This window comes from Paramisgurnus dabryanus, chromosome 13, assembly GCF_030506205.2.
Source record: "Paramisgurnus dabryanus chromosome 13, PD_genome_1.1, whole genome shotgun sequence".
Taxonomy (NCBI): Eukaryota; Metazoa; Chordata; class Actinopteri; order Cypriniformes; family Cobitidae; genus Paramisgurnus; species Paramisgurnus dabryanus.
Genome location: NC_133349.1, coordinates 31,220,763 through 31,241,625, shown reverse-complemented (window position 1 = coordinate 31,241,625; position 20,863 = coordinate 31,220,763). Strand labels below are relative to the sequence as shown.

Genomic DNA, 20,863 nt, shown 5'->3' with positions numbered 1-20,863 from the left:
GTGTCATTCGACATACAAAAACCTCTTTCTCCACACTTGTAAACACTGGGGCATAGTTTTAATACGTCATCCGTGACCTCTTGACGTGATGACGTATTGCGTGAGGTCGCCCTGGCGCATTACAGGACCAGAGATAGATGAGAAGTTGTGGTTTAAAAGTGCATTTTTTTTCTTGTCAAAAATGACAATCGTTTCGTTAGATAAGACCCTTATGCGTCGTTTGAGATCGTTTAGAGTCCTTTGAAACTGCCATTTTAAACTGCATTAAGTGTTGAGTTAAGTATTAATTGTTGGGCTCTATTAAAGTCCATTAAAATGAAAAAAATCCTGGAATGTTTTCATCAAAAAACATATTTTCTTCTCAACTGATCAAAGAAAGACATCAACATTTTGGATGACATGGTGGTGAGTAAATTATCTGGATCTTATTTTTAAGAAAATGGACTAATCCTTTAAGGACCGCTGATGAAGCTGTCCAGATCTTTGTAGGATGAATGGGTAGAAACTACGCTTCATAGAAGTTCCAGAATGATCAGATATCCAAGCACTATACCACAGTAACCTTATCCATTTTTGTCATGTATTGTTAACTGACATCCCTCACTTGTTATCATGCAAGAATTGATTCTAATAGCAATGATGAATGTCCACGTACAGTCTTTAGTGTTTCTTATGATTGTAACATAGCTTAACAGCTAATCCAGCTAGCATCAAATACCATCAGCAGGTACATTCACCCATCTGCTCTTAACTCAGCTCTCATACCGTTGCTCACACATACACACGCTAACATCATCATTGCCGTTGGATCCCATAATGCATTTCACCATGCCTGCGTCCCGTAGCGAGTGTAATTCGGTGGAAACGCAATAAAAATGTTAAGAGAGGGATCAGGCCGGGCCGAATCTTTCATGCTGTGACAGCAGGAGACAGGTTTAGAGTACAGTGATTGAAAGGTAGAGTCATGTGACCGTCTTTTCTCTCTCTTACCGTTGGCGATAGGAGGTGGAGCTCCAGAGGTGCGAGAGGCGGAGGAGGCTATCGAGGTCCGATCGAGACACTTCCTGAGCTAATGGCCGCCTGCGATGGGAAAGAAGACAACTTCGCCTCGATGGTTAGGGAGGTGCTTCAGCCCAATCAGATCTTTCAGGTGCGTCATATTTACACACCCAACATACACCAGCAGGCACGTCTGTGGTTTATTATTTGACGTTTTTTTTAATGCACGTGTAGAGATACGGATGAGAATCGACCCTTTACAACATAAACATTCACATACATTACAATTTCACTCACCCACTTTGAGAGAGACAGACAGACACGGTCATCTCAGGTAGCACCAAGATCCCCAATTACCTCTCAAATGAGAAGGTTTAGAGCTTCAATCTAAGTGCTAATTGCAGCGGTAATGTGAGCGTCCGAGCCCAGCGTCGAGCCCAGCGCCTGTTCCCCATCAGTATTCCAGCTCGCCCCCCTTCCTCTCGGTCTGATAATTAAATAAGCACATGCGCCGCCGTGTCCTCGTCTCATTCACTAAGGAAGTGTAATCCTTGCATAAATAGCTGTGACAGGGTGATCTACATCCATTTTTTTACTTCTCTCCTGTCTCTAATGCTAACTAAACCATAGCAAGCAAACACCATCAGTGGTCTTTATCACACACACCAACTATTTCTTAATGCTTTATTGTATTTTTCATTTTATTTACAATCAAAGAAGCATTACAAGCACAGTCGATGATTCATTTACAGAACTCATTTAATAATGCAAAATGTTTCAGATATGAATCATATTTAATGTCTCTGTTGGTTTATTCGCAGGCATGGTCTTATCTGAGTCACCTGCCTGTTGTTGAGGTCGCTTTGAGTATTAAGGGCTGGTGGGAGGGGTGTCAGGAACAAACGGAGCGCGCTCTTCCGGCTAACGTCATCAACATTAGGGACGAGTCCAGCTGGTTGCCGTTACACGCGGATCAGGAGTACGTCCTACAGGTGTCCGTACGCCGCCTAAACATGGGGCAGCAAAAAGTGAGTCAGCCGACGGTTTTCTGAAACTTTTCTTGCTTAGATACACGAATGGTTTATTTATTTTTGGTCGTTTCAGAGAAAGCAGGACAGCAAGGCTCAGGCACAACGCTTTCCAAAACCTAAAGACGAAGGCTGGTTTGTCGTTCTCGGGGAAGTGGAGAAAAAAGAGCTGCTGGCCATCAAACGTGTGGGATACATACGCAATCACAGCAGCGTTTCTGTGGCCTTTTACACACCAGAGAAGACTGGAAAGTAAGAGTCGTGTCCACTGATGCTCATGTACTGGCATTTACCGTATTAACATGATAATGTCTTTATCTTCAGGTGTATCTACACACTGTACCTGATGAGTGACAGCTACCTGGGCCTAGACCAACAGTATGACATCCATCTCAACGTCATTCCAGCCAGCGTTTCAGCACAGGTCAACGCTGAGATATCAGACACAGGGTCTGTGAAATAACACTGTGGTGACTTTATGTGAATATTGAAGGGTAAAAACTTGACTTTTGCAAACTTCTAGAAATCCCTACACTGCAGATGGTTTGTCATTAAACATCATAATTTAAAGTTGTTAAATTTGTGTGATGTGTGTGAGATATGAACTGGAGCTGAATGCTTGTGAAGGTGTCAGGAACGTCCTGAGATGATTCACAGTTCTTCTGATATCTTCACTTCTTCCAAGATATCATGCAGTGGGTCATTTTATAAACATTAAACTTGTTTAATAAGACCAAAGAAAAAAATGCTGTTGCAATGTTGCAAATGCAATGTGTTCTGTATGATGAATAACTATTAAATGTAAAATAAAAACATGAATGCAGTAAAATAGTTTGCTAACTGTCTTTATTTACATTGCAACAGGATTTGCTGTGTTCATCCACAAGCTACTGATAATGAGTATTTCTCCTTTGTTACAGACGTCTAATATTCAGCAAATTTTTTGTTATGAATCTTTATTGTTCATGAATTTGCAATAAAATGTAGTTTTTAAAGGGGCCATGGCATGAAAATCTGACTTTTTCCATGTTTCCATAATTGGGTCCCCAGTGCTTCTATCAACCTAGAAAATGTGAAAAAGATCAGCCCAGTAACTTAGTTTTGGTAAACCATTCTTTATAAGCACATGAAAAAATAGGTCGTTGAAATTTGGCTCTCCTTATGATGTCATAAGGAGCTCTTATTATAATAATACCACCCCTTAATCTGCACTATCCAACCACAGCACTGCCATTTAGTGCAGAGAAAAGCACACTTGAGTTTTAATTGCAACAAACCACCATCATTGTGATCAGTGTTTGAATTTCATCAGCTCATTTGCATTTTAAAGGACACACCCAAAACGGCAAATTTTTGCACACACCTACAAAATGGCAATTTAAAGGTAGGGCAACAGATTTGATCCTGAAACATTTTTAGTTATGCTGGTTAAAAGTCTCCTCACATTCTGATAGCAATCACTGTGTTAAGTTGTTTAAATGTATTTGTAAAAATGTATGTCATCTGTGAAAGGCGTAGGACCAAAAAATGTTCAACAAATCATAGATTTCGGTCTGAACGGACGTTTCCTTTTATGTCCCTCATACGTAAGCGTAATTTGAATTCCCACCGCGCAGCGAGTCCACGCAGACACCATACGTCATCGGCGCGTTCACGTGCGCTCTGTCTGTAAACAGCGAGAACACCAAACTTTTCTGCTGAATTGACAATCTACACAGGAGCAACAAAACTAAATGCATCTTTTATAACAACAACAGCAAAAACTGCCTGGATCAGCAAGAGCAAAAACCCAAATGAACATCTGTAACTTTACTGCTTTACCGCGAGAGGAGCTACAGGAGGCAAAGGGTCTGAAAGGGTCGTTGCACTGTTTATTTTGGTAAGGTAGGTACGCAATATGTTTGTATTGAGATGGATTCAGATATTCTACTTTGATGAAACATTGTGTTGCTTATGAAATTTGTGTTCGTTTTCCGGATTAGCATAACGATATAGTTACTACGTCTACACAATCGAACGTGTGCTTAAACTAATTCTGATGTAAACCAGTTGTTTATGTTGGTTATTTTGGAAATGTTATTCACTTTGTACTGCAAAGTTTTCTCACTGGTGAATGAGACATGAGACGTGACCATCTGATCTGTGCGTGTTCATGTGTTTGGAAAGAGGCGTGACTTTGGATGGCGATTTGACTTGAGGGTGGGATCGGGATTTCATTGCTAGGCGGCTACCGTTAGCATTTTTCAAAATGTGTTACCCTACCTTTAATCATGCTATGATAAATTATTTATATGCTGTTTTGAACTAAAACTTCGCATATGTGCTCTGGGGACACCAAAGATTTATTTGACATCTTAAAAAAGTCTTGTGCCAAGGCCCCTTTAATAGTGATTATGTGTGTATTAAATATTAAAACATTTTGCGAACAGGACACAGCAGCAACAAATTATAAGCAATCCTGTAAATAAAAGTTGAGTTAAAACAGCAGCCTTTGGCGAAGCCTTTTCACAGAGATGTCTTCTAATCTAGCATATTATCAACGTAAACCTGTTTTAGTTTGATGTCTAATGCAGTAATTAAAAGTCCTACCTGTTCGAAAGCTTTTTATTCATTGCTGGCTGAAGTATCGAGTCTCTACTCTTAATGTTTGGTTAAAGTATTGTCGATTGTTCTCTTATCCACTGACGTGGTTTAATTCGAGCTTTAGGAAAAGGTTAAAGCCGGCATCAAGCTCTTCGTGTGTAGGGCGCATCCAGACTGATTTACTCCTGCAGCAGGAGATTTCCCATTACACACATGCAGACTGCAACCCTCCAGAGACTTCAGAGATTAAACAAATCTGCTTTACATCACTTTGTTTTATGTGTAACATTCCTTTATTCTTATTATTTAAAATATTTTTATTGTACATAAAATAAGAAAAAAGTTATTGTAAAATATCATCTATATTTAATAATTTAGCCTATAATTTATAATAACAACACATAGTGACGTTATATACAGTATGTTATCATCATAAAATAAAAAAAAATAAAATGAATGAAATAAAAATGTAGCTTATGATGCAAGTGATAGACAGATGCCTTAAATGTCGGTGTGTGTGTCAATGGTCAGCATTTCTAACATGTTCTGATTTCACATGGAGCAGCCGCTGGTCACTGGGATCCAATGGGAAAATCCTGTCTGGTCCCTGAGTTTCCAGTGAGTTGAGAATCAGTGGGAGGAGCTATGCGCAATGAGCTAAGGGTCGGGGGGAGGGGATATGCGCAATGAGCTGAGGATCAGGGGGAGGGGCTATGACTAAAAGAGACTTTAGCAAACTCTCCTGAAAACAAGTTCCCTCTGGATACTAAGATGCCGTGTTTGCTGTGGAATTCTGCACTCGGTGGTTGTCTGGATATTTGTCATTTTGGGCTAATGACACACTGAAATAGATAGCTGTAGATTGTATGCAAGGTAAGAAGACCAGCAAGTTCATCCATTATAATAATTAAAAGTAAAATCAAAATTTGTAAAGGAAATAGCATAGAGATTTGCTTTTTATGAAATATAATATAAAGCATAAATCTGTAAAGCATTTATGAACGCTAGTTGAAATTAATATTAATCTAAGTTTTATGTTGGTTCACAACATTTAGGAAATGAAAGCGTTTGTGTTTTCTTCAGGGATTTTATGGCCAGTTGATGGACGGATTGACCTTCTCTTATAAAGATCTTCTGGGCCCAAGTGGATTTCACGTTGTATAAATTAAGACTCACTTCGAATGAAACTATTGAACATCAGAAGCATGACGGTGTGTTTGTTTCAAACGTGTGCATGTAGGACATCTGGTGAGCTTCAGTAAATCTGGGAATGGCAGGACGTCACTGAATGCTTCACATGGTGCTGAAAGTAAAGGGGATTTGCCGTATGCAGTTGAGTTTTGTCGTGAGGAGCAGAAAGGTGTCCAGCATATTTTAGTGATATAAAAATGAAGGAGAAGTCGAAGAACGCGGCGCGCACGCGGCGGGAGAAGGAGAACAGTGAGTTTTACGAGCTCGCCAAACTGCTGCCTTTACCTTCAGCCATCACCTCTCAGCTGGACAAAGCCTCCATCATCAGACTCACCACCAGTTACCTGAAGATGAGGATAGTCTTCCCTGAAGGTACAGTACTGCTTCAATTATCAAATTTCTCTTGGGTGCCTTCTTATTCTGTCTTAGACATTGCATTAGTTTATTTATTTATTTTAAATAATGATTGGAGTTGTTCCTGTTATCATTTATTGTTTTCTATATTATTATGATGATGGTTATTAATATTTGTATTGCTGTTATTATTTTTTAAAAAAATTATTATTTGCTATGCTATGTTATTATTGTATTGTTACGGTACATGAAAATTATCTCACGCTAGGCTTAAATAATTGTTGTGTTCTTTCAGGCCTTATAAATCTAAAAAATAATAATTGCAGAAACAGAATCGTTTGCTATATTATAAAAATTTGCAGCAAATCATCATCAGTGATTAGCAATGAGTTTTATAAACTTAAACTACATAAACACGCCGCAGTGACAAATATGTGATGTTTGTTGCGCGCTACCACAGCACGTTTAAATAAATGATAAAGGAATAATAAATTAATATTCTTTAATAGGTATTGTAAATCTATTTGAATTATGGTTGATTGTAAATGTAGTTTTAGATACAGACGTCGAGATGTTTCAGTTTATTAGCGTCATTTCCCACCTTCTGTTACGCGTGACTGCAGACAAACTGCGCCAATTATCACCGTCTGATCAACACATGGCTTCATACAGCGCATCATTTACAAAATAAAACCATTGTACTGTTTACTTTTCTGTTGTTATAATTTAAAAAAAAATCGAATAACAACAACAGTAACTATTAATGTTTTAAACAACTAACAGGTTTAACGTCTTGTGTTGTAGATCAGGACTGTAAAAAGTGCAGTACTGAAACCTGTTCAGTCAAAAGCTCTAAATGGATTTATCTTAAAGTTTTTGTGTGCTATATTCATGAATGCCACGAGATAAATAACGCAAAGCTTACATTTAATTTGACTAGTGCACTCTCTTTATTTGTGTAACTATTTTTATATAACAGTATGTTCACATTGTCATCGGTGATTGATGTCTGAGCTAATTTTATCATTGTACTTAATTATACAGGTAGTCTACATGTATAAATACAAGACGGAAGAAAGATACAAAAAAAACGTGATTAAAACCCGGGATTCGTATAGCCTATTATAGAAATAAAAATAAATTTAGTACGGCAAAAGGCTTAACAGTACTTTTATTTATTTGAATTACACTGAGAATTAATAGATTAGTCCGTATGAGTCTGAAAAATATTCAGTAACTCGCAGTAAAATATATGTCATAAAAGAAAACCATTTTCTCTCCAGTCAAGCTATGGGACAAATATTCAGATATTTCAGATTGTTTAAAAATCTATACTGAATTACACCTTGTGTTTTATTCATTATAGTATAAAGAAATGTTGTGGTGAGGTTAAAGGTCAGTGAGGTCAGTGAGTAAAGTCAGCTCGCATGTAGTGTTAGAGGAAATGAGACGGTAACATTTTATTACAAAATAAAGAAAGGTGAAGGGAGTTTTATGGTGCTTATTTATTGCTCGACTGCGCAGAGAATAGCTCTGTCATACTGACTGACACCGCAGTCAAACAATTGTCAAATATTTCAAGAATTATGCTATTTTAATGTATTTGTTTGTTGGTTTATTTTTAGTTGTAATATGGACTGTAATCTTGGATCTGTTTCATAATGTAAAAAATAGGCTACGTTTTTATTTTGATTCATCACATCATTTTGTTTTAGTAAAACATTATTTTTTAATAATATAATATTATATATAAGCTTAATATGTGTCGCTTTAAGTTTTTAGGCCTGCCATCACAGCGCCTAAAGAAACACACAAACTATTACAGCAGAACCTCATTTTCTGAGACATAATATGAGTTCATTTTTCTTTTCTTGTAAGAAATGTAAAATTATTTTTAGAGCGATCCAAGGGTCTACTTTTGTTGGTACTTCACTCAAACTAGATTCGGTTCATGGTGAAGCACATTCACCATAATAAACACTGATGTTCAACAGACAAACAAACCTTCAGTTTTAACTCATCAGTTAAAAAAAATAATAGCGGAAAAAAGTACAATTATTATTATACTATTGTATTATTATTATTATTATTATATAAAACATTAATAAGGTTTCATGTTACAACAATCTAATAACTCAACCTTCAGTCCTATAAATTTGAGACTCCTTACGGTATTTTTTAAATCATTTGGTCTATTTACCTATTTTTGTTACCCTAAATTAAAAAATATATTTCTAAAATGATGTGTATTCGTAACACCTGATTGCGCCTGCATGAAACCTATTTACACGTCAGATGTTATTGACTGTACAAATCTGGTTATTTTTTTCAGACGGAGCTTGTTTGTAGAGAGCAATGTGATTGTTTCTGCTGAATAAACGCCAAGTCTATGTTTGTTTAGTATAAAAGTCGAATCAGAGCTTTTGCTTTCATCTGATGCTTGTTTTCGTGTGATTTGCATTTCAATAAGGATTGTGTGTATGGGACTGTTTGCTTTATCGAGTTGCGCCGCCTGCACGGGATCATAATAAATACTCCTGATTTACATTCCACCTGTTTACAATCAATTCAGTGTTAAAATATTGACCAATTGATTGAAAAATCACTCTAGTCTATAATAATAATAAAAGACTAATAATAATAATAATAATAACCAAATCGTGCGTATATATTATTACTTTTACTGTTACTGTTTTATTGTTATTTATGTGTTCTATTATGTTGTAGCGCCTTGAGTTTAAGAAAGGCGCATTACAAGTAAAATGTATTGTTGTTGTTGTTGTTGTTATTATTATTATAATTATTAATAATAATACATTTTATTATTATTGTAGTTTTTGTTGCTAAATTGCACATTTAAGCATTTTTTTTTATTTTTATGCCAACATCTGCCTCACGTCTAATAATTTAGGTGCTGTGTATGTGTTATACATATATATTTAAATAGGTCTTGGAGAATCTTGGGGCCATGTGAGTCGGACCAGCTCTTTAGATAATGTGGGCCGCGAGCTCGGATCACATTTGCTTCAGGTACACGCTTCAATATATTAACAATCACTGTGGTTAATACGCGAATAATAAAATTCATGGGGTATTGTTTAATCGAGGTTATGAACATTTAAGAGTTTTTAAGGATTTTAGGCTGTAGGCCGATGAAAAATTCATTTTACTCATCCGACTCGATGATAAACCCACATTGTTTACGCATTATTTTAATATTTTTCGATAGTTTTTTGATAGATTATTTTGATTCATATTTTAACATTGTATAATTTAATTAAATCGTTTAAATTGTGCGCCTTGTATAGTAGCCTAATACGAGCTCTTGATTTGATTTACATCTTTCTGTACTGAAAATACATATATATAATAACCTCACGTGAACATACAAGTATAATTTTTTACAAGTGCTAATAAAATGTAAATAAACACATTCATTAAATGTGTTTTTTCCTCAGACTTTGGATGGCTTTATTTTCGTGGTGGCTCCTGATGGAAAAATTATGTACATTTCTGAAACGGCGTCTGTGCATTTAGGGTTGTCTCAGGTAATGAGTGTGAATAAATTGAATAAAAATGCGTGTCTTTCGAGATGAGTGTGAAGGGGTTTGACAGATGTTGATTTGTGCAGGTAGAGCTGACGGGCAACAGTATTTATGAATACATCCACCCTGCAGATCATGACGAGATGACCGCAGTGCTTACTGCTCACCAGCCCTACCATTCACACTTTCTCCATGGTAAGGCCATCATTAATTAACAGCACCCTGTTTTGTCTTACATACATGCATGCGTTCACCTTTCCTATTCTCCTTCGTCTGAAGAATATGAAATGGAGAGGTCTTTCTTTCTGAGGATGAAATGCGTCCTGGCGAAAAGAAACGCAGGCTTGACATGCGGCGGTTACAAGGTAAATAACTTTATATTTTATATTAACTGTTCTATCTTACATAGCTACCTCATAAGATATTTTATTTGTATTAAAAGGAATGTGTTTAGAATGAATGAGACACAAACACAGATGCACGCTTGTGTTTGTACAGGTGATTCACTGCAGTGGCTATCTGAAGGTTCGTCAGTACAGTTTGGATATGTCACCGTTTGATGGCTGTTATCAGAACGTGGGTCTGGTAGCTGTGGGTCACTCTCTCCCACCCAGCGCAGTCACTGAAATCAAACTTCACAGTAATATGTTTATGTTTAGAGCCAGTCTGGACATGAAGCTCATCTTCCTCGACTCCAGGTAGCGGCACCTTTTCAAATTTACCGGGGTGACGTCATAAAATGTTCGGAACAAGATGCTTCAAAACAATGCGTTTATATCGGATGATAATTACAAACTGTAGTACATAAATGATTGAGTAACTGTGACTGAGAACGCAAAATATTTTATATATTAAAATATATTTAAAAAATATATATTAAAAAGATTTTTACAGACCCTCTTACATTTTAAGAACAGGACAATGTGCGTAAATGCAGTTTTGCCTATAAAACAATCTATATTCAAATATGAGGTACGACTGTATTATAAACCTCATGTTGAAGTGTTACTGTAGGTCATCAAAATAAAATATTGAGTGAATAATGAAAAGAGCACGAGTGTTTCTCTAGATGACATGAACAGATTGTGTTGTCTCGTGCGACTCTCACTATCTAAATGCAGCTTTGTTTGTACACATATATTTTTATCTCTGTGCGCGCAGGTGCGGCTCAGTGTTTCTCAGATTCTTCCGAGTCTGTGTGTGTGTGTGTGTGTACAGGTGTTTGTAATTCGTGTTGTGTGTTTGTGTTTGTCAGGGTTGCAGAGCTGACGGGCTACGAGCCACAAGACTTAATCGAAAAGACTCTTTATCATCACGTGCACAGCTGTGACACTTTCCATCTGCGCTGTGCGCATCACTTGTGTGAGTTAAGTTTGTTTTGCCTCATTCCTCTGCTCATACAGCATCTTTACTGATGACTGCTGTTATAAACACAACTCTCAACAGAAAATTAACCATGCCTTTACTACATATAAAAATGGTTTCTAATTGTTAAGCATGGTAACTACATTAAATAGTTTTGCCAATGGTAATCAATACACACACACACAAAAAGAAAATGCACTGTAAAAAAAATCTGTTGCCTGAAATTAAATTTAATCAACTCAGATTTACAAGTCAACTTTTTAAACTTTTCATTATTTATCTTGATTAGAGATGAGTTGCTTATAAAATTAATTTGACTTATTTCAACTATATTTTATAAGTTAAAATAACTTGTTAATCTGAGTTGATTAAACTAAAAAAAGTAGGCAGCAAAGAATTTACTTACAGTGTCGCTATTACAAAAAACCATATTAATTTTGTAAGGGATTGCTTTCACTGTGGCCTTTAAGATTAGACATGCAATCCATTAGTAACCAAATTAAGTAGAATGAAATTGACACAATTAGATTTTTAGTGTTTACAGAAACGTGATGAATTTGTGTGTTTAGTTCTTAAAAATACCATTTTCTCCATTAAGTTTCTACTGGTTGCTGTACAACAGTGCTAATGAAGAGTGACAATATTTTATGTTATTTGCTATAAATAGTCATTAGGCTGCTGCTGCGGGAGAAACAACATCTACTATGAAAATATGAAAAAAGCTGCAATTAGTTGAAAATAATTAAATCATGCACACTTAAAGGGCCAACTGAAAGCTTATCTCAAAATACAGCTTAAATAAAAATAGATGGATGTTAATGTGCTTGATTCAACTTAAAATATAATATAACTCACTGCCCTAAAATTTTAATTTTGCCTTGTCTGTCCCATGAGCAGGACACCTGAGTTTACTTCAATATTTTGCATGTAAATGTTAATGCATAACGACAAACTATATATTGTTGGAAAGGTCTAAGAATGTAGTTTTCAAATTTCAAAACCTTTTAGCAGTAATAATGATACAGTGACCGTAATTTATTCATTTGTTATAAGAGTATGCAGCAAACCAACACAAACATAATTTTTTGGGAATAATTAAATGTATAAAATATATTATACATTAATGCAATAATAATGCAATATATATATATATATATATATATATATATATATATATATATATTGCATTATTTTTATTTATTACAATACATTTAAACTGGTATAACAATTGATTTAATTAATATTTTCACCTCCAGACACTTCCGTAAAAAAATCTTTAAAGTGTCTTCTTGTAAACAAGAACAAAATTAGACGTCACCTTTTCCTTCCTCCACTCAAAAAGGGCTGCACCATTTAAAGGGTTAAACAAACAAGTAATTTTAAGTTGAATCTACTATTTTTGAACAATCTAAATTTTTTGTTCACGGAACGTAAAATGTCTCGTTCCAGCAAATTATCCTTGTTAGATTAACAAAATATTTCTCGTTCTACAAATGGTCAGTTAACAATATGAAAAAGTTTATTTCGCACGTCTTATTTTGACACATTTTTATAAATTTTATGATGTTCAGAGAACTCTGCAATCTTTGCCACTTAAAAAAGACACCACCTTGCAAAACAAAGGAAAAATCAAGCAAAGCAAAGGTTTCAGCTTCACACAGAGACTCAATAATGGTGACAGTAATCAAATATCATGAAGTGAAAAGATGAGCTCTTAAATTTACCACAAAAATGATAAGCAGCAATAGCTGCGTTTCCACCTTTGAATTGCGCAAAAAATACAGCCAATGGAAACTGTATGCATGATGGGTAAAATTTTCAAATCCAACTTAAATAAGCTAACATATATTGATTTAACTCAACATTTCTTGTTGAATGAGAGAAATCATGCAAGTCGTGCATTAAACTTAAACCCTTAAGTAATAGAGGAATTTTTTCAGTTTTCAGTGTTTAAGTTAAGTGAACTTATTTATTTGGGTTAAAACAAAATGAGGGTTAACAGAGTGAAGAATGTAAATGAGAAATGAGTGGTTTAAGTGAAGATCTAATGTAAAGGTTCTGTTGAATTAATTGAGTGTGGTTTTATTTTACAGTGCTGGTAAAGGGACAGGTCACAACCAAATATTACCGATTCCTGTCTAAACAGGGCGGGTGGGTTTGGGTACAGAGTTACGCCACTATTGTACACAACAGCAGATCATCCAGACCACACTGTATTGTCAGTGTCAACTACGTGCTCACGTGAGTATTGCGACCACATTATATGTTACTAACATTTTAAGTGTTTTACTTTTTATGGGCTTTATACTGCATATGTTTAAAATCAGGGACACTTTGCTGCAATTAAAAGAGTCTATTATTAACTCATTAACTGTGAATTATTATAGATCTTCATATCTTTGGTTTTGTGTCTGCTAATTTAAGTTATCATGTATTTTTATGGTTAGTGTAACTCATAATGTTCTCATAAACAGTACATGATTAATTTCTGTATCCTACAAAACTTAAATAGATTATTTTATGTTACTTTACTGAACTGCATTAATGTGCAAGAGGGCTTGGGTTCAGACCCAGCAAACACACACGCTGAAAACCGTACTAAGTCAAGTCGCTTTGAATAAAGGTGTCTTGTAAATGTAAAGTAAATAGTTTTTCATGTAATCCAGTAAACTCAAAATGTATAACTTGCACACTTATGGAAAGATGATAGTGTAGCACTTTATTTTTCTCAGACTTCTGTCTACAGATGTGTTGAATTGTTCGCATTTTCTTAATACTCTAAAAAGAGACCAGGTTCAATAGAGTATCATTAGGGCCCAAAATTGATGGCGGTGCAAAAGTTTGGCCCTGACAGTGTGTGAATGAGTCAAAGCTGACCCAACACTCATCAGTCAGTTCTGGCTCTCATATCTGCTCGTGCATCACATAATATGCCAGCTGTGTGTAGAGGAACTGCATGGGAGCCAAGGGTTGTGGATGATTTATATGTCATGCATTCGTACTGACAAACTCTGTGCATTACCACAACGAACGTTTCGCTGGAAGTCTCTAGAAAGAATGAAACAGGATTGAGCAATGGAGCAATCGCTCGCGCTATGAGCAAAGACATATGGACGGGTGCAGCACATTTTCAAAATGTCCACCGCTGCTATCAACATACAGTGTGTGACATCAAACGCCTCCCGATTTGTCTCATCTTTCTGTGACCGATGGAAACGAATCGAGCACTATTCTCCAATAATCCTTTTTTTTTAACAGAGAGTTTATATAATAGCTTGAATACGCCAGTTTGCCAATGGCTTGTGAGTGTCAGTCAGATCTTCACCCATAGCCATGAAGCAAAAGTGTTTATGAGCTTTAATTAATAGGCTGTAAAGATGATGAGTGTTTATAGCTAAAGTTCACATTTTCTTCTTTCTTCTGTGTGATCATCCATCGCTTCACTTTCTTTCTTTTGATTTTGTGGATATTGTAATATTGGTCTGCTTAAACGGGCCACGAGATTGCACAACTGTGACCGACCAACCTGTCGCATCATCTTAATGGTTTGGCCCCCGTTCGCGAATTTGCGCACTTAAATCGTTTCATGCGAGCGTGTTTGTACAATGATTGTGCATGCGTGTGAGGGTGTACGTTCGTGTGGATGGTTTTCCAGGTTGTTACCATCTGTGCGTAATCCCGTAAGGCTGTGTGTGTTGTCTAAGCCAGGTTTCTGTTCCTCTGCTGGGGGCTGTGATCGGCGCCTGGCTAGCATACGCTTTACCGATAGTTTCCTGAAAGTTATACATCACCGAGAACAGAAATCCATACAGCATTTTACTGAGAAATCAATTCCCATTTCCTAGTTATGCCTTATGTGGTGATCCCTGTGTGGGTTTGATTTAGCCAGACACAGCTCTTAATCTCACTGTGTATTTGAACAGAGCCTCCAGCCCTCTGGCGTATGTTTGTAGGAGCCTTGTTCCAATCCTGCAGGAGAAACAATACAATTCATTTTTTTTGTCTCATCTCACACACACAGACACACACCTACAGTGAGTATAAATGATCTAAAACCAATTCTGACTCTGCTGAGTTTAACCAATGCAAAAAAAAGTGTAAAGGAAAAATGTGCGGCACACAAATTCTGTTCCAAAAACCTCACATAGCATTCTTCCAAGAAGTGTTGCGTAATGAGACCATTGGCTTGAATCTTAAACACAGGTCGAAGCTCTGAAGCTCGGTGTTGTGTTTATTTCACACAGGGATACGGAGTATAAAGGACTACAGTTGTCCTTAGATCAGGTGACGTCCACCAAACCTTCCTTTACCTACAGCAGCCCCTCCAATCCCATCAGTGAGAACAGACGAGTGGGTAAAAGCAGGGTTACTCGTACCAAGACCAAAACACGACTCTCTCCCTACTCACAGGTAATTTTTATCATATACTCGCACTTCCATTTGGTCATACGGTGTATTAGAAAGCTTGCCTCTTTAAATGTTGTGATTTATGCATGTGTCTAGACCGACAGCTATATTATTCCTGAAACAACAGCTTATGTCAACTCAACGTTGTCCTCTGACTAGGGCTGGGCCGATACCACTTTTTCATGTCTGATACCGATGTCGATACCAAAACCTTGGGTTTCTGTCAATACCGATACAATACCATCTCTATCGCCCTTTAAATCAATTAAGCTGCAAATAACACATTTGTTAGCCGTACAAAAAGCTAAAACGGAGCTACAGAACTTAAACATTTTACTGTGCAACAAATGACAAAATTCAAGGCTCAATGAAACATTGTGTTATACTGCTGCTGCTTCATTTTTTTGAATGCTTCAAACAGACTACTAGTAAAATTTTTAGTTAGTCAGCACAAAAATTCAAAATGAAATTTGAAGTGCAACTTTGGACAATGTTGCTCAGCAAGTCGCGCTTTACCCCAAGTTGCCATGACACGGTCTGTGTTGGTATTGGACAGGATTGTACTCCCTAACTTCTACAATATTCGCTCCGGCCATTTCCGGCAATATTGGACTATTATCAATACTGAATATCGTATCGGCCCACCCCTACCTCTGACTGGATGATAGGAATGTTAGATCATCTAAAAATATCATCAATAATACAATCGAAACAATGGCAGAGAGGTCTTTAACTCGCTCCCATGGACAAATTAAAACACCGCATCGTTGTTTCATAAGCAGTACATTCATACACACAACTCGGACTGTTTTTCTTCCTATCTTCCTAAATTTAAATTGTGAACATTTACATTGCGTTCACTTTTGCACTAATATTATGTACAGTTAATGTCTCTCTTGATTTTTGACATGTTTTTTATATTCATGCTCACATAAGAGTCTATTTAGCTTGAAAAAAGTGTTATTACAGGATTTTATTTTACTGTCATTAAGTAATGATGTAGTACTCGAGTCCGATCTCAGATCTTCAAAGACTCGGTCTTGGCATAGGCGGTCTCGTCCCCTTCACTATCATTAAACACAAATTTAATGTAAACCTATGGCACAGATTGGGGAAGGAACAATTTGACATCTCCAATTTGCATGTTTTTGGCCTGTGGGAGGAAATCAAAGTACCCTGAGTAAACCCACACTGACACAAGGAGAACATGCAAACTCCACACAGAAAGGCCATGTGACATAGCTGAGGCTCGAACCGGGGACCTTCTTGCTGTGAGGCAATAGTGCTACCCACGTACCCACTAAGTTTGGGGGAGCTGGTCATGTATTCCAACCAATAAGCGCAAAAAGGTCTCTATATAAAGGTGTTCCTCACTTCTGTTCCATGACAATTTTTGCAGCATTCCTCCTTCACCCCATCGCCTCACTCTCAGCTAGTACATCTATCCCAGTAAAAGAGGGGGATAGATGTACTAAATTCTAAGCTTGGAGCCCTCCCCTTGGACAGCACTCCAGATATGCTTTATTATCATATAACCCTATTGATTACATGTTAATGCGAACTTCACTTGTAAAATTAAAAGTCTGCCTATTATTGATGCATTTTCACTTTTGTTTTCTCTCAGTATCCAGGCTTCTCCACGGATCGCTCTGAATCGGATCAGGATAGCATGTGGGGTGGCAGCCCACTCACCGACTCTGCCTCTCCTCAACTTCTGGAGCCGTGTGAAGCGATCGACACCTCGTGCGTGTACCGGCAGTTCGCCGAACCTCATCCGCTTTGTTACGGCCTACCGCTAACCGATGATCACCACCCCTCCAGTGACTTCTATAACCACGCTCACTCGGAGTCTTGCGAGCGGGGCCGCTGTAGGGCTGGACGATATTTCCTAGGGACACCTCAGCCGGGACGAGAGGCGTGGTGGAGCGCGGCCCGTTCAGTCATCCCGTTACCCAAGTCCTCTCCCGAGAATGGAGACTGCTATGAAGGTGTGACGCCGCACATCGCCTCGGTCCACAGCCTGCAAGGTGAGTGTCCCGTTCAGTAGATTAAGTAACGGTTCCAGATGAGTTACTGTAATGACACCATCTGTAGATGTAAACCCTCCAGTACTTGGCATTAAAGGTGATTATGATTCTGATTTGCAGTGAGAGGTCACTGGGACGAGGACAGCATGGTCAGCTCGCCCGACGGTGGCTCGGCGAGCGATTCGGGGGAGCGGTATCGCGGTGACCGGTGCCGTGCGAGCCCCGAAGAGCCCAGCAAGATTGAGACGTTGATACGAGCCACGCAACAGATGATAAAAGAGGAAGAAAGTCGTCTACAGCTGCGAAAGGCCGCCACAGACACACCTTTGGAGCCTATGAATGGTCTGGCCAAGAGCCATGGCCACTCGTTTAGTACTGAGTTTTCCCAGTCCGCACTGCAGGGCTTGGCGTGTCGGGGGACAGCACAGGTGATAAGCCCGACCCGTAGTCCCGTTTCTCTGTCTCGCCTCGGCAGCCCCAATCCTGACCGACTGAGCAAAAGTAAAGACTTCCTGCAAAACGAGCTCTCTTGTCAGCAACACCAGCAACCGTTGCCGCTGGCGGGCACCTGTGCCGTGTCTCCGGCTCCCGCGCTATACCCCTCGCATCCCCGCCAGTACCTGGAGAAACATGCGGCCTACTCGCTCACCAGCTACGCGCTGGAACATCTGTACGAGGCCGACGCCGTTCGGGGATACTCGCTGGGTTGCTCAGGTTCCTCTCATTACGACATGGCCACTCATCTACGCATGCAGTCCGAACAAGCACCTGCTCATAAAGGCACCTCTGTCATTATCACCAATGGCAGCTGATGCTTATCAAAAAACATACAGTCACCCTCTCACTCAGATAACAGACGGACCCATTTACCACTTTGCTTTCCCAACCACTATTTTTCTTTTCATCTGTAAATGTTTGAAGGAATGGGACATTTTTGATTTATTGACAAGCAAGACATCTCCACAAATTCTGCACTTACTCTTAATAGCACATTTGTCTTTTATACAGTATTTGTCACAGTATTTTAATATATTTTCTTTGGATTTCACATTTGTTTTTGGGTTAAAATCTTGTTTGGGTCCATGATACTTTAATGAGTTTTAAGCTACAATAAATTGGCTATCCAGCTTGCCTCTACAGTCAAAGTCTGAGCATTACAAACTACATCAAAGCATGCTTGACATACCAGAGATCACAAACTAAAACAAAATACTGCATTCATTTTTTCTTCTTAAAGCTGTTTAAGGTTCATATTGAAGAATTTGAACAACATACAGTATAAGTTTATTAATCTTTATTTATTTCTAATGCTTTTTTCTGTCATGTCAACCTTTAAACCGAACACTAAAGATTATGCAATTCTGAAGGACTTTTGATTTGATTCTGTCAGATATACAGTGCGTACGTAGAGAGTATATGAAGAGATGGAGGCAGGATTTAGTTTGTGCTGCTATTTGGTGTTTTAGGTTTCCACACTGGAGGAGATTTCTGAGCGACTGAACCCTGTACCTCAGCCCTAAAACTGACTTTGGTTGGAAACCAGTTTCTCTCAGAGTATTCTGAGAAATGAAGAAAATATTTATGATGTACATACACTCCAGTCTCCCCCACCAAATCAAGCGATGCAAAAGTTGCTATATGTATTTATTATTATGTGAATGAAATGTCATTTGGTTTTAAATATAATTGCTAACACAAACAGTGTGTGTCTGTGTGTTTATTTATACAGATATTTTTGCTCGGTCTTAAAATCATATGGTGATTTTTCAACAATGCGTCAATGTAATGAGAAAATAATTAAATGTTTTTCATGCTGTGACGTTGCTCTATTATTTTAATATTTGCTTCTGTGTTTATTTTTTTAACTTCAGTATTTTTCATTTAGTGTGAATTGGGAGGTAAACTCAAATTTTTAAAAATCAGATATATCCACACTAGTATTGATCAGAGAAATGAATAAACACTAGCAAGGAAAAGTTTTTTAACTGTTCATTATTTTATTTTATCAATATGTTTGTCATTGCTTTACATTTATTTATTTTTATTTCAGTAAATTAAGTAAATGTTTACAAAAATTAAAAAAGACAAAGAAAAGAAAGACTTCACAAACATACAGACACAACTGATGATATCATATCCAAACCTTATATGTCAAATTTAACTTAATTTTTAACATTAACATGAAACAATGTTCTGCAGAGATACAAATGAATCACCACACATACAATTAAACAGACTGTTGAGAGATTATATACAATGCTATCTCACGAGAAGTTGTACATATTTTACGAGTTGGCTAATTCGTATGAATTCATAACGACCACATTCTTAAGTTTTTGTACGATTCGCCTTGACCCCTGTGACGTTGGGTAGGTGCGGGGTTAGGGGTTGGGTTTCGCTGTTGTTGTTGTTTCATGAGAATCATACATTTTTGCACGATTGATTTCGTGTGAATTCATACGAATTAGCCAACTTGTAAAATATGAGATCAGGCTGTTATATAAACACTCTTAAGAAAAATGGTTCCATATAGTACCAAATAAGAGTTCTTCTGCTTGTAACAGCACTCTTTTTGGTACTATATAGAACCTTGCCTTAAAAAGTGCTATATAGAACCACAGTGGTGCCATAAAGAACCCTTTCATTTATCAGCAGTCAGGAGGATTATTTTTGTTTTGGTTTTTCATTTATAGCACTTTATAAGGTTTAACAGTTTGAAAACAGAACTCCAAGACATCAGAAAAATACTTTTATTTTCACTTTTTCATTACATGAGGTGTCATACAATAATAAATAGGTGTATTAAAATTACAAATTAAAATACATTTATGAATTATTATGCAAATATATCAAATCACTACTACTCAAATGAGATATGGATTTTAAATAACTGCTTTAAAATTAAGTAAATTAACAATTAAATTTGGCAAAGACAATAACTCTAAATATACAACAATTACATGAAATCAATAAAATCATGACATATTATGCCACATCAAAACATGCAAATGATAATAAATACTGAATATTAACATATTATGACATTACATTCAGATGTAAACATTTTAGCACAAACAGATAGATGACATAGAATACAAATGAATGGGATGTTAATAATACATTACTAACTGTAAAAATAAAAGTCAATAGGATTGTGTCAATGTTTGTAGAAGCTAACAAAAAAGTCCATATTTTGTTTACTGGATCATTGTACACTACAGTACATGCTCCATCCAATGTTCTTTGTTTTGTGGCAGTGACGTTGAACATTTAGTCAGATAAGAGTAAGATAAGAGATGATCTGTTATTGTCATGTTGATCTTGAGACACAGGCTGTGATAACCACAAATTCCCATCACCTTGC

General features: G+C 37.1%; 2 protein-coding genes across 2 annotated transcripts in view; both read left to right on the top strand.

Moving 5' to 3' along the window:
- Positions 1-2,857, top strand: part of ascc3 (activating signal cointegrator 1 complex subunit 3) — a 294,060-nt gene extending 291,203 nt beyond the window's left edge. Inside the window, exons 39-42 of the mRNA XM_065246358.2 lie at positions 1,003-1,150; positions 1,821-2,027; positions 2,104-2,279; positions 2,352-2,857. Of these exons, the coding sequence (XP_065102430.2) occupies positions 1,003-1,150; positions 1,821-2,027; positions 2,104-2,279; positions 2,352-2,490 (670 nt within the window). The 3' untranslated portion in view covers positions 2,491-2,857. The remainder of the gene's footprint in view (positions 1-1,002; positions 1,151-1,820; positions 2,028-2,103; positions 2,280-2,351) is intronic.
- Positions 2,858-5,371: 2,514 nt separating this feature from the next.
- On the top strand, positions 5,372-19,174 carry sim1a (SIM bHLH transcription factor 1a). Its single transcript, XM_065246355.2, has 12 exons — positions 5,372-5,483; positions 5,694-6,173; positions 9,103-9,185; positions 9,614-9,703; positions 9,787-9,895; positions 9,980-10,065; positions 10,199-10,398; positions 10,956-11,062; positions 13,159-13,306; positions 15,310-15,475; positions 17,097-17,499; positions 17,620-19,174. The coding sequence occupies exons 2-12, from the start codon at positions 5,999-6,001 to the stop codon at positions 18,309-18,311; spliced, it is 2,259 nt and encodes a 752-aa protein (XP_065102427.2). The 5' UTR covers positions 5,372-5,483; positions 5,694-5,998; the 3' UTR covers positions 18,312-19,174.
- Positions 19,175-20,863: the final 1,689 nt, after the last annotated feature.

Bases quoted from the DNA above. Each gene is read 5' to 3' on its own strand.
- sim1a (XM_065246355.2), top strand. From the start codon at position 5,999: ATGAAGGAGAAGTCGAAGAACGCGGCGCGCACGCGGCGGGAGAAGGAG. The intron at 9,186-9,613 runs GTACACGCTTCA...TTTTTTCCTCAG, and splicing joins TCGGATCACATTTGCTTCAG to ACTTTGGATGGCTTTATTTT. The intron at 13,307-15,309 runs GTGAGTATTGCG...TATTTCACACAG, and splicing joins AGTGTCAACTACGTGCTCAC to GGATACGGAGTATAAAGGAC.